Here is a 16,340-nt window from a genome sequence, read left to right as displayed (position 1 = left end):
CGATCTGTGAAATATCTAGTGAAAGTGAAAGTAAACTCTACTTCTGCTGGTCCCAGTCAGAGACAACAACTGCAGCTAGTGGGAGGATGACTGTGGGGAAGTGACGTGGTCATAGTGAAAGGCCTCAAACCCTTTACAACAGTAGAGTCCAAGAGCTTTGACAGGCTTTATGTTAGTCCCATCACTCAACACACAACATCATACATACTTTACATTAATAATTTTTCAAAATAGTGCTGTTCGGTGTTCGACCAGGACAACTACAGCAACAGGCCATGTTTTCACAGCGCCAAAAATATTGTTGGCAAGGCATCAAACTAAAAAAATGTTGCTTTTGTAGCACAAAACACCTTAAAAAGAACCCCAAAATCCAGATTCAGAGGCACCACACTACAAAAAGAGCAGCTATAACAGCAAATTTGATTAAAAATCAAATCAAATTATTCCTGGTTATCAGTTGATAAATTCCTATATTTAAATCTATTTTTACTAATTATGATGTCTTCCTAAGCCTTTAAGCTTTTTTAAAAATCGGTTATGGTGCATTGTCTTCTGCAATCACCGTAGCGTTACTTACGACCAATGGGCGTGTTTTGCCTTTACGTATGAGCAATGGCCGTGTTTTGCCAAGTGGCTGTGGCTGTGGCTCCAGACAGACCTACTTGTCCTCATCCCTCCCTCCCTTACTCTTCTTCTCTTCCCCCCCTGCCCGGTGCCAGTAGCTGCGCTTCATTACAGGGGCAAATGACGCTGAAAACGAGGAGGCAGCCTGGATGGCCAAAGGCAGCTGCAGTCACTCACACACACATATCCTACAGTACTCTACAGCACACTGCTGCCCTACCACAGGGCATAGGAAGACAGGTGTGCAGGTGTGTGTTTCTGGGTGTCTGTGTGAGACTGGGATACAGAATGAGTAGGAAATGAGAACAGCAGTGGGGTACAGTAGCTGCATTTTCGCGCCCACACGCATCGACGCGTCGTTGCAGCCCTAACACACACAAAAACTCACGGGCTCCATATCAAATGACTTTCTCACGCACGCACGGGCGCGCAGACACGCACATGCACACACACGCACATACACACACACGCACATACACACACACGCACATACACACACACGCACACACACACACACACACACACACACACACACACACACACACACACACACACACACACACACACACACACACACACACACACACACACACACACACACACACACACACACACACACACACACACACACACACACACACACACACACACACACACACAGTTGTTGAGACAGAGCACAGAGGGATAAGGCGTTTCTACAGAGGATAAGCAGCATGTGGATGGAGAAAAAAAAGACGGGGTGAAAGAGCAAAGAAGTCAAAGTTGGCCATAGTGGAAGGAGGAAACAAAAAAGTAGGAGCTCTGGGCCAAATGAGTTGGAAGGAGAAAAATGGAGCAGTGGGTAGCAGAGTGGAGAGTGGGGGATGAGGGGAAGAGAGCTGAGGGCCAAGGGAGCTGCAGAGAGGCACCGCGATGAGCCAAAGTGAGAAAAAATAATGATAATAAAAATTTAATGCTGCAGAAGTAAACTTCAGCTTAGGCTTTACATAACAGCAGCATTTACATGCAGCAGTGCTGCTATGCATAGCTTTATAGGGTGATATTATCTCAATCCAGTCAACAATAATATGTCTTTAACCAAATCAGTCCAAGCCAAACATTACATGTGTACTGGAGTGGACTGAATAGACAACAGACAGGCTGTGTGACTGCCCAGTGATCTCCTGTGACCAGAAGGTCAAGGGGTCAATCTCATTGTGCATAATGTTATAATGATGGACATCTCCGCTCAACTGTCATTGCAATGGATGAAAAAAGAGCATGATCAATCAACGACTGGACTGTGTTCAAGATACTAATCTTACATTAAGAATGTACAGGGTTTTGTCTCCAACTGTCATCATTAAACTGACTGAAATTCATATTCTGTCTTTTTATTTCTAATCCCATTTTCCACAGGCCCAGTGGAGCCTGCTTGAGCCATGTCTTTTGACCTGTGATCATAGCATTTCCAGCCATACTGAGGGAAAAACCATGCTGACTCTGTGCTACTGTGTTCCTGCTTGGTAGCAGGGCGAAACCTGGGCGAAACCTGGGCCGATCTGTAAGGGTCCTCTCCTACAAACCAAACAATGTATTGTTCTAAAGTGATTAGGGTGGTGTGTGTTAGTATGGGGTGGCTGGAGAAAAGGGAGCAGTTTTAAAAAAAAAAAACTCCTTTGTTTTGTCAGACTTTAGCTTCTTCCAATTTTTACTTTCTCAACCTCACCGTTTACTCACTGTCATTTCCAGGAATCCACTAGGAGGGTTTTTGAATAATTTTTTGGGGGAATTGTTGACCTATTATATTATCGATTACAGGAAATGTGAAGAAAAGGTGGATGACATGCAATCAAGGTCCCTGACCAGATTCAAATTAGGGACATACCATGATAGTGTGTGAGCAGCCACCATGACACAACCCATTGTGAAGCAGCTACAGAAAATGCAAATTTTTTGTTCCTGACATTAATGTTGTTTTGTTAGCAGTGCCATTGTTCAAAATTAAATGGTTCACTGTATAATGTACAGTATGGACATATTAAGCACTGTTTGGTTAGCAGGTGCATTTAAAATGTTGCAGGAAGGAAGGGTGAAAGAAGAAGCACCCACAAGCTCAAGAAAAGAAAAAGTTTGAGTGCATTTGCTCGTGGCTCAGCTTGGCACAAGCATCTCCAACCAACATTAGTATTGCTTGAATTTTTTTTTTCCTGGGCTTTATATTGCGCCAAACTTGAGCATGTTACCACTCTGACACGATAACCATGTTCCCCATTTTAGTGTACTAGTTTTTATGCTAACATCTATTCGCACTTACATACAAATACAAAGTGCAGCTGAGGCAGATAGGAATGTCAATATTTTTGCAGGAATTTGATTGTGAACTAAACTTCAACCTGTTGCTAGATAAAATGTCCAAATATCAAGTTATTGCAGTTAATCTGAAGGGGGGCAGAAATCTGTTTAACAAATTTAATGGTAATCCATCCAATAGTTGTCAAGACATTTCACTCAAAACTACAAATGTCAACCTCATGGTGGCACAGAAAGAAAAGTCAGGGAATCACCAAACCACAATATATCGTCTGGGAACAACAAAGATGGCTGAACAAAAGTTCATGCAAGATGATTTAAGTGTAGAGGTCAAGGTCACTGGACATGTATAGCCTTTTCTTGCAGAACCTAATACCTTCCCTGCATTCTTTGTCTATGTAAGGAACGTTATGGTGTCTTGTGAGTGACTGTACACCTCAAGTGTTATTTGTTAACCCCACAGAGGGCTATATTAACTCTGTGCATTTCTTTGTCTGTGTCGATTTCTTCTTCATTGCATGCTGGAAACGATCATTGACCTAGCGCTGTATTGCAGGGCCTTAACTGAGAATCATCGTCTCTCCTGCCTGAATTCAATTTTCCTCATGGAGAAGAACCTTCTCCATCATCTCAAGAATTAACCCTGACCATCACTGGTGGTGCAAAGGGACAAAGTCAGAGGATCATCAAAGTCATAAGGAGTCATCCTCTGGGTACCACAGATATCTGTTTAATATCAATCCATCCAATGGATATCATGACATTTGACAACAGGTCAGAGGAGCAAGTTTAAGTGACCTTACTCCAGATTAAGGAATGTGCAAAGTGCTTTACGAGATCTTGCCATGAATCCCTTCATGCACACAAACCATGGTGTTATTCCCAGTTTTGAATGATTTCAATTTACACAGACTGGGAGTGGTAGGGGAACAAAAAAATTGAAAAAACAATAGGCTGATGGTGATTAATAATTTAGCTCAGCTAAGTGACTCTGAAATAAGGCATAATCAGATCTCCCCAAATCAATTGAGAAGGGATTACTGTGGTGATCTCCTGCCACTGAAATCAAATGAGGAATTGAGTATGGAGGCTCTGTGAAAAAAGTGTGTGTTGGGATTGTGTAGGCATCTTGTCTCTTGCACGACGATGGGTAAGGGCTATTCATTTGTTTGCTATTGCTTGTTTTTGGGAATGGTGGCTATCAGACTTGCTTTTGTTCCTGACAAAATAAAAACATCAGATAAAGGATGAAAGAAATATTCAAGATATCAGATATATGACCCCAAGGAGTAACAAAGACTCTAAACTCTAAAAGCTATGTACTCAAATCGAAAAGCCACTGAGGCGGTGCTTTACACAGAGAGAAAAATGTAGGCCTTCACTTTGACAACTAAGAGAGATGCAGACAGAGACAGGTAAGTTAGTATCACTCATCATGAAAATTCACCCATAAATATCTTAAATGTAAACAGAGGATACACCTAAAGTACATTGAACATTACTGAACACAACTCCATTGATTGTAATCAAGAAGTCCAAATTTAGTTGTATTACAATGCTTCACGTTCACACAAATAGTAATTGTAATAATTAGGGGGGTGAGGCTTTTTAATTGTGTAGAAGATCGCACGTTCAGGGCACCTCTCCATTTTGTGAGTTGAAAAAAACAAAAACTGCACAACAAAGCTTGATGAACAAACGAACGCCCACTTGTTCTCTCACAAGACCAGAAGCCTCCAGGCGAATCGGACTTTAAAAGGCATTCCGCACACCAGCTTCAGTTAACACAGGGATCTCCAGTGCTACTTCAATTAAGACTTGACATTTTGAATTAGGAAGGTTTCGGAAAAATATTAGTAATGTGGAAAAAGTACCTACCAGCCACTGAAATTGTGACTGGGGTGGCTCAGTGGATAGAGCAGGGACACATATACTTTGAGATTTATCCCTCGACGCAGAGGTCCAGGGTTCGAAACCGACCTCTCACAATATCCTGCATCTCTTCTCACCTAGCTGTCTTGTCAAATTAAAGGCGGAAAAAGCCCCCCCCCAACTGCCTCCGTAGTTGGTCCACAACCACTTTAACCAGGGGACAGAATATTGCCCTCAAGCTGGAGGACTGTACTGATATAAACTTAGCAAAGCAGTCATTTCGTTCCCCACAGGCAACCGCTGGTCTCTTCAAACAGTATCACTGAGAGACATTGAGATAATGTGAAAAACACCATTGTAGCTCTTGGCTTGTGAGAGAACTCCACATAACACTCCCTAAGATGCTTCAACACAGCATCCAAGTTTTAAGTGATGCTCCACTGGGTAATATCATCCACTGATTGACTAGTGGGCAACAGGATAGCTTTTGATGGTTTGGCTGTCAACAATAACAGCATGTCCCATTTCCCTTATCCTCTGAGATTACAGTTCAAGACAGCCTTCAGGATACGATCCGTTTCAGACCTGAATCACAATCAATGATTCACAAAGTACAGCTCACACCGTAAGTTTACCCACTGCCACAAGACCTAAAGTTGATGCTGACAGATTTAGGAAAGAAATTGATTAGTTATCACTGCTATAATCAAGGCAACATTGTACTTACAAAGGGTATTTGCTGAGATCTGGAAACAGTGAAATATGAACGGTCAGAACATTTAGATGAGTTGTCTGATTCCAGAAGTGTTTATACTTGTTATGAACAGCCACTACCAAAGGTGGTGAGTAAATTGGCCAAAGACAATTCTTTTTTACAAATGAAAAGTGACAGACGTTGTATATAAAGGGAATGATAATAAAGAAATGTTAGGAAGCAACACCCAGTTCCAAGCTTGGAAGACAGTTATAGTTATAGACACTTTTTCACCCCTTAAAAAATGCATAATGTTAATAATTACTTTGATTATTGTTGTTATTTAAAGGCTTTTAGAAATGTAGACTTGATACCTCCAAATATTAAAAGAATTTGGTTTGACCCCCAACTACAGTGGTCTAACCACATGCAGAAAGGGGTTTTCAAGTGCCGCACTGTCTCCTCATTGCAAGGAAGTTCTTGGTTCGAATCCCTTTCCCACCTTTCTGAACTCTTCTGTGTGGAGCATGTTCTCCAGTTTCTTCCCATAGTCGAAAGACATGTAGATTGGGCTGGCGACCTGTCCAGGGTAACCCTGCCTCTAGCCCAGTGTCAGCTGGGATTGGCTCCAGCCCCCATGCGCAACCCTTAAAGGAAAGGCGGTCGATATAGATAATGGATATGATGGTGTTGAGTGATATGTTGAGTAGAACTTAAGTGACACACTGTTTGGAAGTCCCATTAACAATTACAACGGAAGTGGCATTTTACTAATAATCAAGAGTGCTAAACCATCAGTCCCTTTCTGATCTCAGCGTCAAGTACCAAGAGTTGTGACAAATTGGAGATATCCTTAATACTGGTGCACCAGGAGGCTAAACTCCTGCACATTTACAAAAGGCCTGATCATATTGATGCAGCCAAAATAAACAGCGCCAGGTGAGAACAACTACTACTGAAGTTTAAACATGGCCTTCAGCACAACAAAAGCTGATGGTGCACTATCCACACATCAGCTTGCAAGTGTAACTGGTGGGTGAAGTGACAGCTATGTAAAAAGGTTACTATAATGACAAGTAAAGGTTACAGCAATGATATCAAAAGTGCAATGCAGCAGCTGGGATGTTGCAGTGATTATGGGGGTATGTCTGTCTGACCCAGCCAAGGTGGGTCTCTCTCTTTCTCCCTCTCTCCTGCACTCACAACTCACTCACTTGCTTTCTTTCTCTCGCACACGCACACACACGCACACGCACGCACACGCACACGCACACGCACAAGCACACGCTGGCCCCAATCCCAGACAGCATCATGCTGTGGGAGGAAAGAGAGAGTCTCCGGTGGGTACTACAGAGGGAAAAGAGAGAGAGACAGAGATGAAGGAGAAGGGGGTAAGGACGGTTGGGGGGTGGGGGTCGCTAATGAGAGAGACAGATGAGGCCAGGCCAGCTGAGGGTGGTGCTGAGCCAGAGATTAGTCCACTGCTGACCACACCACACCGAGGGCAGGGGAGGAGACAGAGGTCACAGGGAAGACAAAGGGAGAAGTAGAGGAGAGGCCAGGAAAACCAAACCAAACAGCATTAATAAAACACCCAACCTCAATTAAAAAAAAAGGAGGAATTTATCTCCTATTCTCTCAGATAGACTGTAAAGATGAGTGTTTGGTTTGCCTATGCAAGGTGATCTTATCTTTGCCATGCCGGGACAGTTGATGGTTAGCCGAAGGCTGTCTCGGGTCGAGACTCTTTCCAAATTTTATTTTCTCCTCAATATATTTGGCTCCTGTAATAAATACTTCTGCTTAAGACATCCATGGTCTCCATCTTCCTGAGTCCGCATCAACTGCATCAATTTTCCATTACATTAATGAGTACAGTAATTAGGATATTACTTTCTTAATTGCCCCTTTTTTTTCCTTTTTAAAAAACAACTTCAAATGTCAGTTAATTAATTGAATAGCTGATCGAATTTACAACAATTATAATGTTAAAGTGGCAGTAAGAGATTCTGGAGAAAGCTTTCTCTCTTTGTTGTTGTTGTGATTTTACTGCTCTGGCCGGGCTGTAAAGATGTCACGTAAGTTAGAAAGGAATAATCTAAGAACGCCCTTTGAAATGCCAGAACCACATATCATTCTTCACTAATAGAGGTCACGGAAGTTAGATGTCCGCACCACCGTAAGTTAGATGTCCGCACAATTTTTTTGTTTTCGATTTTCAGAGCCTGGGCTGAGCCGAAAACCCAGATTTTTGCACACTCAAAAGCGACAGTTTAGGCATGGTGAGGAAATATTTGCTGATTTTAACAAAACGTGTATTGCTTTAGAATCACTTACTGCCCCTTTAACTTATCATTTAAAAATAAAAAATAGCAAATATTCTCTGCTTCCAGATTCTGAAATGTGCAGTTGACGTAAAATAAATCAACATAGTAACTGATATTGAACACCAAAAGCCATTGGCTGGGGGGGGGGGCAGAGCTGTGGTCCAACTACGTCCCCAAAGATGTAGTGAGGACATTTCTAAAGATCCTTCTCAGCAGTGTGGTGCAGTGCTTCATTATGTAGCACTCTCACGCTACATGAAGATTCATCAGCGAGAAGTACTGAGCGTGTCTCTGTGTGTGTAATGGCAGCTCTCCTACAGAGACCGAGTGGTGTCCACATAGAGACTGACTGATATGGATTTTTGGGGGCCGTTATCGATATAAGGGGGGACAAGATTTCCGATTCAGATACATCGGCCGATATATATTAATCTGTCAATTATTCTATCCTAAAATGACTTTATCAAACCTTTATGACAAAGAAACATATTTGAGGCACGACATTTAAATTTAACCATAAACGTTATCATAAATAACTATGAATAAAAATAAATACAAACATAATCAAATATATAGAACTTGAATTAAGAAAATAAACATAATTTATTTTATGTAAAATGTAAACATAAATGCTATTTTTTTTTCATTGTTTACTCTGTACAATAAAAGATTTCACATCGGTAAACATAAGCGCTGATGAAAGCCTCACATCGGCCGATAATATCGGCCAACCGATATAGCCGTAAGGCTCTAAACATACCGGCTGATACTGATATGTTTCTGAAAGGCCAAAAGAGGGGGGAAATGCAGACTCTTCCATATTGTAAGTGTATTCCGTCTGCATTGTAATTCGTTGCATCAGTGTTCATATGTGTTTCTTGTATATTTGAACAGGGGGAGTGTGTGGTGGCAGTGGGTGCCATCCCACTCTGCAGCATGACTCATTCTGCAAGCACATAGCAGAGCTCTGCAACACTCATGGCGGGAAAAATTCTGTAGGATTCACAGTGAGCCAGTGGGTGCTCTACACAGGCGCCACCCCCAGGCTTAATGTTCTGGAGATGTAAGATTATTTAGGGTTATTTAGGAACAGTACATCAGATTATGTTGTTTGTCATGGAGCAATGGTAAGGTTGTTTTTCAGGTATTAAAGGATGACACGAGAAAAGGACCTGGGTAAGACCTACAGTATGTGGTACACAAAGCTGTGCCAAACGAGTATATTAGAAACACCAACACACACAAGCAAAATCACACTGAAAATTTCCACCTGCGGCTGGAGGAGAAACAGAAGGCAGTTGTTGTAGGATTTTTACAAGATTGAACTCTAACTTCTAATCTAAATGCCAAATAGAATGGATTTCAATATTTCTGAAATTAGGCTTCTTTTATTATTTTGTGTTAAGTTGCCAACCTCCATATCAAATGACTTTCTCACGCACGCACGGGCGCGCACACACGCACATGCACACACACGCACATACACACACACACACACACACAGACACACACACACACACACACACACACACACACACACACGCGCGAAAGTTACCCGTTTGTGTGCTCGGAGACATGTGAACACCTCCTCTCACAACATTTGCTTTCCTTTTCTTTTTTTGCTTGTCATTCCATGACATCTTCCTGTAGGCCTATGTTACCTTTTTGGCGTACAGTCTCCCTCCTTTCTTTTGCCTCTTCCTCCAGGGACCCACCCACACCAATTGGCAGACAGTGTGTGATCCTCTTGCGCACACAGGCACACTTATATAGTGTAGTTGAATGCAAGCTGAAAGTACCATCTTGTGTGTGTATGTGTGTATATACAGTCCAGAAGGCCCTTCAAATATGCACAGCAATCCCATGCATAATACATGGGCACAGCAGGAGAAGAGAGAACTTGTGAGCCGAGTGGATCTCCACCTCTCCACACCCGCCCCCCCGGTCCCCACTTCCTCCTCTCCTCTTCCACCTCACTCCATCACGCTGTCTGCTGCTGCTGTGCATATGTTTTAAATAACACCCGTCTCTCAGGGTCATTTGTGGGTCAGAAATTATGATAGAGGGAGCGCATGAGGGCCGGAGAGATAGATGGAGAGATGGCAGCAGGGAGGGGGATGAGGTGAGACTGCACGGTGGAACGAAGAATGAAGCTCTTGGAAGAAGATATATGAGTTGATGGGATAGGAGACGAACGCTGCACCGTTTTCAGTCAGCTAAAGCCCAACCACCTGGCAGTTTCAGTGGAAAAGGTCAGACGAGCTGCAGACACCACAGGCTGTAAAAAGCTGTGATAACCTACCAGTGGTTTTGTCATTTACATCCCCAAAAAACTCTTATAAAGCACCTGCTGCACATACACAAGCATAGGAGTGGTGCTTTTTAGCTGTTATACTTTAAAGAGTTGTTGAGATTTACAAATGTCCCAAGTGTTCCCTCTTTTATAAACACAGTATACTCTAGGTTTAAAATTGTTCTTCATGCTGACAACTTTTCTTGTGGCTGACTTAAGGTTGTACCTGAATCAGACCTTCCCTAGAGTGAATCTGAGTTGCTTTATTTTGTCAAATAAACTTATGCCTGTTTTTTCTTATGTATAATTAATTTACTTTTTAAAAATAGGTAGCATTATTACTCATACTACATACATTCATCATTAGCACTTAATTACAATTATGAGAAATTGTATATTCTTCATGGCCTCTGCTACAGACCAGTGCAACTTCTGAGCATAGTGAGGTTGGTGTCAGAGGTTTTTTGACGTAAAATTTAAATATTCAATGATTCAATGATCATTGTTTTGGGGTGGGCTTAGTTTTAGCCCATTGTATACGAATGTGTGATGTTTTATATTTGGTGGGGAATGTGACAACTGTCAAAGTTGGGGTTTGTCTTGTGTGGTATGAAATTTCCAATCATTATACAATTTGAGTTGAACAAGTTAAAAAGCTGTTGACCAAATAATCATCTCCCACTGAGTCCCTTGATCTGGAACTTACATCTATCCCACAGAGTCTTCATTGGGAGATAAAAAACGCTCGGTTGTCATGGAACCATCGATTTAAACCCCCCCCCGAAAATGCTGAATATGAAAAGCTAAATTCATGTGCAGATAAGCCTAACAAAGTCCAAATCTCTAGCAGAAGCGAGTAAGTAAACCATGAGGGTTGATCATTTTTATAACTGCCATTTCCAAGGATAATAATAAACTGCCAAGCAGCAGGCTGTTTCAGTGCATGTGAATCTCACAAATACAATAAAAAGAAATTAGTACAAATGAGCAACAAAGAAAATACGATACTATGATCTTAAAAAGGTGATGATCAATTTTCCCCTCATCATGTCAGGTTTTCATCTCATAATGAATGGTGTTCTGAACCTAAACGAGGCAAAAAGAGTACAACAAGCAACTTACCACGAGCTGTTTGAGGCCTGTGAAGGACTGCTCCACAGAGTTGGCGGTGAGAACCTGCCGCTTCATGGCTGACTGCTCTCCCAGGAAACGAAGCATTAGGTCTTTCACAGCATCACCCTGCATCAGAACACACTCAAATTCAACATAGCGCAAAAAGGACACAACAGAAAACATCAGGAGCCTTGAGAGTTGCCATGCTGGTATTTACACTCATGTGCACCAACTGCAAGATTTCAAAATATCACATCAATATCATGAAAAGGAAAAAAATATCTTATTTGATCATCCCTGAGTTAGGTCCCTCAAATCCATTAGCCCTGTTGGTGCTGACCTTGGCGGCCTGTCAAACAATATTAGGCAGGTTTTTTAGGAATTTAGGGTCAACGCAAGCAAACACTCCTGCTCAACTCATTACCGGGATAGAGGCCTGACCACATCACTCCTGTTTGCCTCACTACACTGGCTCCCTGTTATAATTGATTTTAAATTTGTATTGCTCACTTTCAAGGTCCTAAATGGCCTTGGCCTCTGATTTATTGACCTGGTATGTACCCTCTCAACCACTGATATCCATGCATGGAGCTTTACTGGTTACTCCCAGGTCACATTTGTGAGAAGACTCTGCCGGATGAATTCAGACACAATAAGTGTCTTCTTTTGAAAATGTCTTTAAGATATAACTTTGCTCTCTTCATACTGTTTTAGTCCTGTATATTTACCTTATTCATCTTCTCCTTTTAACTTCTTCTGTGCTTAACTCTTTGGTCTTATTCTCAGTTTATTTCCCCGGTCTGTTTTTATTTATTTTTTAAAAGCATTTTGTAACATTATCGAAAAGAGAATTATATAAATAAAATGTATTATTATTATAATAATTATTATTGCTGTTATAATTATCATCTTTATTATAATTATAATAATGATATTATTGTAAAAACAAAGAGGAATTGGACAAATAAGAAGATCATAAAAATGCTTTCTTTAAATTAGCTTTAGAGTGGTTTTACTTTGTTTGTTGAAAACAGACTGTTAGTCGGCAGAAACACCAAGATGACGGAAAATCTGTGAGTTTTATTAATTTATTCAAGCAGGCATTCAAACACATTCTGAGGAGATAATGAACACAATCTGAGCTGGGAGATAAACACAGAATAAGATCAACCGCGTAAATAACTAAATTGTTGCTCCATCAGGGTTGTTATTACAGCTAAATGTTGCTCTTGAGCTCAGATGATGTTTATGAGAAAATAACATGATATGGAGGATCGTGGAAAGAGTATGGAAGGAGCGTGGAAGGCCATGTGCGTGTGTGTTTACATATCTTTTACATTGTGCCGGAGCAGGAGAAAGGGTCATGGGTAACAAACCACTGCCTTTTGAACACAGATGGTTCAAATTAGTGAAGTCTATCTATCAAGATCCTCAGGTGGAGCCTGTGGCTAATACATTTCTTGCCATAATGGGTCAGCCGACATGTAAAAACTGAATGTAATTAATATTTTACAACAATTTGCAAAACGAGCAACAAACAAAAATAAGCTTTTTAAGAGTCTTGAGCCTGATTCATAGAGAACGTGTCCAAGTTGAGACCAACTATTCATTAGATTACCATCAAACAATTAATCCACAAAAACATTGACAATTGGCTTTTCTGTGTTTTATAAAGGTATATTTATAGATGATTAGTTGTATCAGTGTATCGATTCTGAAACAGAGACTGAAACCACGATACAAACATCGACAACGTCTTATCATGATAAAGGACGGTTTGATACCACGTGACCAAACTAATTTTTCATTTCCTAATTAGCACTATACAATTTTACAATACACAACATTTTACAAAATAATTTTTCTATTCATAAAGTTAGGGCAAGCTGAATATTTAAGCAATAGCTCACAAACGGCGTGGGTATATGCTCATTATACAGTTAAATATTTTGTTATTATTACACATTGCAACATACTGCATGTGTCACATGACTATTTTGTTCTAATCATGATTGAGTTATCACGTCTGTGGTGAAATTTTGTTAAATTAGCTCAAGATGGAAAGCAACCCTTAAATTGCAAACCAGTCAGCAGAATTGGAACATTTAAGGTCCCACCTCCCCAACATTAAAAAAACAAGGTACTAACCGATCTCTCATTCAAAAATCAAGGTGTAAAAAACAAAGTGTCTCAAAACTTATCGATAGCAATGATAACAATTTCTGTTTCAAATCTCCTTCTGGCCGAGATTGTAAGTAAAATTTAATCAAAAATAATGAATTGTTATATGATTTATGATTTAACACTTATATTGAATAATTGCCAAGTTAAAATATGTATAAGTAAAGGTGAACTTCAGTGGTGAACCACAGAGGAAATTTTAAACTGTCTTTACAGGCTGAGATGAACACATGATGAGTGAAGTGGACTGCAAAGTGTAAAATTAGTGGAGTGCCCCTTTAACAAAAAAAGTTTTACTGACATTCTGTAGGGGAGACCTCTCTCTCAGGGCTTCCTAAAGACACATTATGCATTATAAGCATTTTACTGCCCAAGTGCTTTTCCTACCTGCAAGTTGTCAAACTTGAGTCCAGGCATGGTATGTTTGATGATCTCTATGTAGGCTGGGTTGTACTGCTGCGTGGCCACAGAGATTAACACCTTCCTGGTCTCCTCAGATGGCAGCCAGGCATCATGGCGCCTGTCCACCTCACTCAGGCACAGTGCTGTCGCAAACGGGTCGTCATTGTCTGAGAATACAGCTTGGAGCTGGTTGAAGGGCTGCGCTTGAGTGGCTGGGGCTAACGCAGTTGGAGACGGGACAATTTGGGCTGGAGTAGGTTGCGTCTTGGTGGTTGATTCAATAGAGGCAGGGCTAAACACTGTGTTAAGGATGGGAGTACCAGAGTCCAAGGGCCCTCCAGTGGAGGAGATAGATGAGGAAGTGGAACAGAGCTGGCGCTCAGGAGTGGGGGCTATGGGTGCAGGGCTAGTGCCCGGAGGGATATCTGCATTGGGGTTGGAAACGGAGATGAAGGAGGAGGTAGCAGTAAAGGAATCGAAGAAGTCAGAAGCTGGATTGGTCTGTCCATTGTCAGTGAAGAACTTACTTAGGCTGGGGCTGGGCTGGCATACGAGGGGGGCCGTCAGCTTGCTGGGGGTCACTGCACCATCACTTCCCCCACCACCCCCCATGCTAAAGCTGGGGGACTTGATGAGGGTGGGCTGGAAGCCATCAGGCACCAGAGACCTCGGCTGGGCGCCGTGGCTGAATATGGTGCACACTGGCACAGGCTGGTCTTTTAGGGTAGCCCCTCTGGCTGTCTCTGGTGCTGGTTCCTCACTTTGTAGAAGGGGTGGACTCTGTGTGTTACCTTGAGGTGAAAGGCCAGGGGTGGCTTGCTGTTGTGCGTCTGTCTGCTTCTTTGGGTCCTCCTCTACTTTCTCTTCAGAACCACTTATCTCCTGTTCCTCCACTGAAACTTTTATATCAGTTGTATTCTGTCCAGTTTCAATTTGTTCCTCCTTGTCCCCTGATGTCTCTCCTGTGTTCTTGTTCTCCTTGTTCTCCTCCTCCTCCTCATCCTCATCCTCCTCCTCCTCCTCCTGCTCCTCTCCCTCCAGAAAAGAGTCAATGGGAGCCGCGTCATTCTCGTCACTGTTATTGGGTGAGTCAGAAATCATAACACTCTCCATCATCTGGTCATTGAGCTTGTCCATCAGGCTCTCTGATGGTGTGGCACTGCTGTCCTCCTGGGGAGTGGCAAACTCCCCACCCAGGTCGATACTGTCCTCTTGAGGCAGGACGTTGTCTCTGGAGGGGGTCTGGCTGGAGGTTGGCTCCGGAGGGTCTGGAGCGTCCTTATTTACGTCCTCAACTGTGATGTCCAACGTGACTGGCCGCTGAGCAGGCGCCTCCCCATTATCCATCTTGCTGCTTTTGACAATAAAACACAGCAATAAACGAATAACAAATTTTTAGTCAATATTCTTGCACAACATTGTAATGCATCTGTCTGGGTCACGTCCTGTTATTGTATGCAGATGCTAATTCTTGCAAAGCCCCGATCGTCAGCAACGGGCAACAACTACAGACGACGAGTCATTTCAATCTGGTTCAATTCAAGCTCATAGTTGTATCGCGAAAGAGCCGTCAGCCGGTAACTCAGAGATTGCTGTCTGTTTGTGCTAGCTATCTTGCTAATGCTACATTAGCCGATGGGCTATCATAGGCTAACTAAACTGAGCAGCTGTTTGCAAATACCAAATACATGCTCCACTAACAGTCGGCGGTGCGTTCACAGACACAGAGCATACCGCCGTGCTTACGATACCACAACCGCATGACAGACAACAAATAAAAGACGGACACCCTGCTATGCTATTTTACCTTAAAGCTGCCTGACAGCTAGAGGTTCGACGGGAAATCTACATGTACGGTGCCCCACAGCCGACAAACTTCACCCCGACGTGCTGTTTAGAATTCTTGGACTTCTTCTACGTACTTTAAATAGCTTACGCAACGCTGCACGACTGCCATTACGTATATAACCAGCGCGGTGACGTTACTCCATATTTTTTAAATCGCGGAAGTGCTGTTAGTGTGTTGTTTTTTGTACTGTCCGTGGCATAATTACTCATAATCTTTTTAAGCGTTATCGTTCTAAGACGACGGTTTTGAAAGGATAATAAAACGTTTCCTTCTCTAACAGACTAAACATGGAGGACGACGCTCCTGTTATTTACGGACTCGAATTTCAGGTACACATTGATGCTTCTTTTTTCTCTGGCTGACAGCTAACGTTAGCTCTTTACTATCATATTCTATCAGATTCCCTTGTATATATATATATATATATATTTCGCTATCATGTCCCATTTCGCTCTGTTATGCTGATATATTTTACTTTATTAGTTGCATTTGAGAATGTATCACGTAATTATATTCTATTCTATCCATGTGGATGGTCAGTCATCTACTTGAGTATGTACTTTGCAGGCTCGGGCACTGACTGCTCAGACAGCTGAAACTGATGCGATTCGTTTCCTTGTCGGCACACAGTCATTGAAATTCGACAACCAGGTAAGAAAAACAGTTCATGGCATATACCACAGTCTACGAAGG

At 42.0% G+C, this 16,340-nt stretch overlaps 2 protein-coding genes across 6 annotated transcripts in view; one reads left to right on the top strand and one right to left on the bottom strand.

The window, feature by feature from the left end:
* Positions 1-15,727, bottom strand: part of trappc12 (trafficking protein particle complex subunit 12) — a 34,501-nt gene extending 18,774 nt beyond the window's left edge. For 3 of the 4 annotated variants that reach the window (XR_004785494.1, XR_004785495.1, XM_035611534.1), the window contains exons 1-3: positions 15,606-15,713; positions 13,784-15,152; positions 11,225-11,341 (exon numbers count right to left, since the gene is read on the bottom strand). Coding sequence is in view for 2 of the 4 variants with exons in the window: in XM_035611534.1 (XP_035467427.1) it covers positions 11,225-11,341; positions 13,784-15,145 (1,479 nt within the window). In the remaining 2 variants the exon portion in view is untranslated. Of the gene's footprint in view, positions 1-11,224; positions 11,342-13,783; positions 15,153-15,605 lie in introns of all 4 variants that reach the window. The other variant, XM_035611535.1, reaches the window with a different exon arrangement.
* Positions 15,728-15,798: 71 nt separating this feature from the next.
* The window catches only part of eipr1 (EARP complex and GARP complex interacting protein 1), a 72,635-nt gene continuing 72,093 nt past the window's right edge, over positions 15,799-16,340 (top strand). For both annotated transcript variants that reach the window (XM_035611537.2, XM_035611536.2), the window contains exons 1-2: positions 15,799-15,976; positions 16,215-16,298. In XM_035611537.2, the coding sequence (XP_035467430.1) occupies positions 15,935-15,976; positions 16,215-16,298 (126 nt within the window). In that variant the 5' untranslated portion in view covers positions 15,799-15,934. The remainder of the gene's footprint in view (positions 15,977-16,214; positions 16,299-16,340) is intronic.

This window comes from Scophthalmus maximus, chromosome 15, assembly GCF_022379125.1.
Source record: "Scophthalmus maximus strain ysfricsl-2021 chromosome 15, ASM2237912v1, whole genome shotgun sequence".
Classification (NCBI taxonomy): Eukaryota; Metazoa; Chordata; class Actinopteri; order Pleuronectiformes; family Scophthalmidae; genus Scophthalmus; species Scophthalmus maximus.
This window is presented reverse-complemented; position numbering and strand designations above follow the sequence as displayed.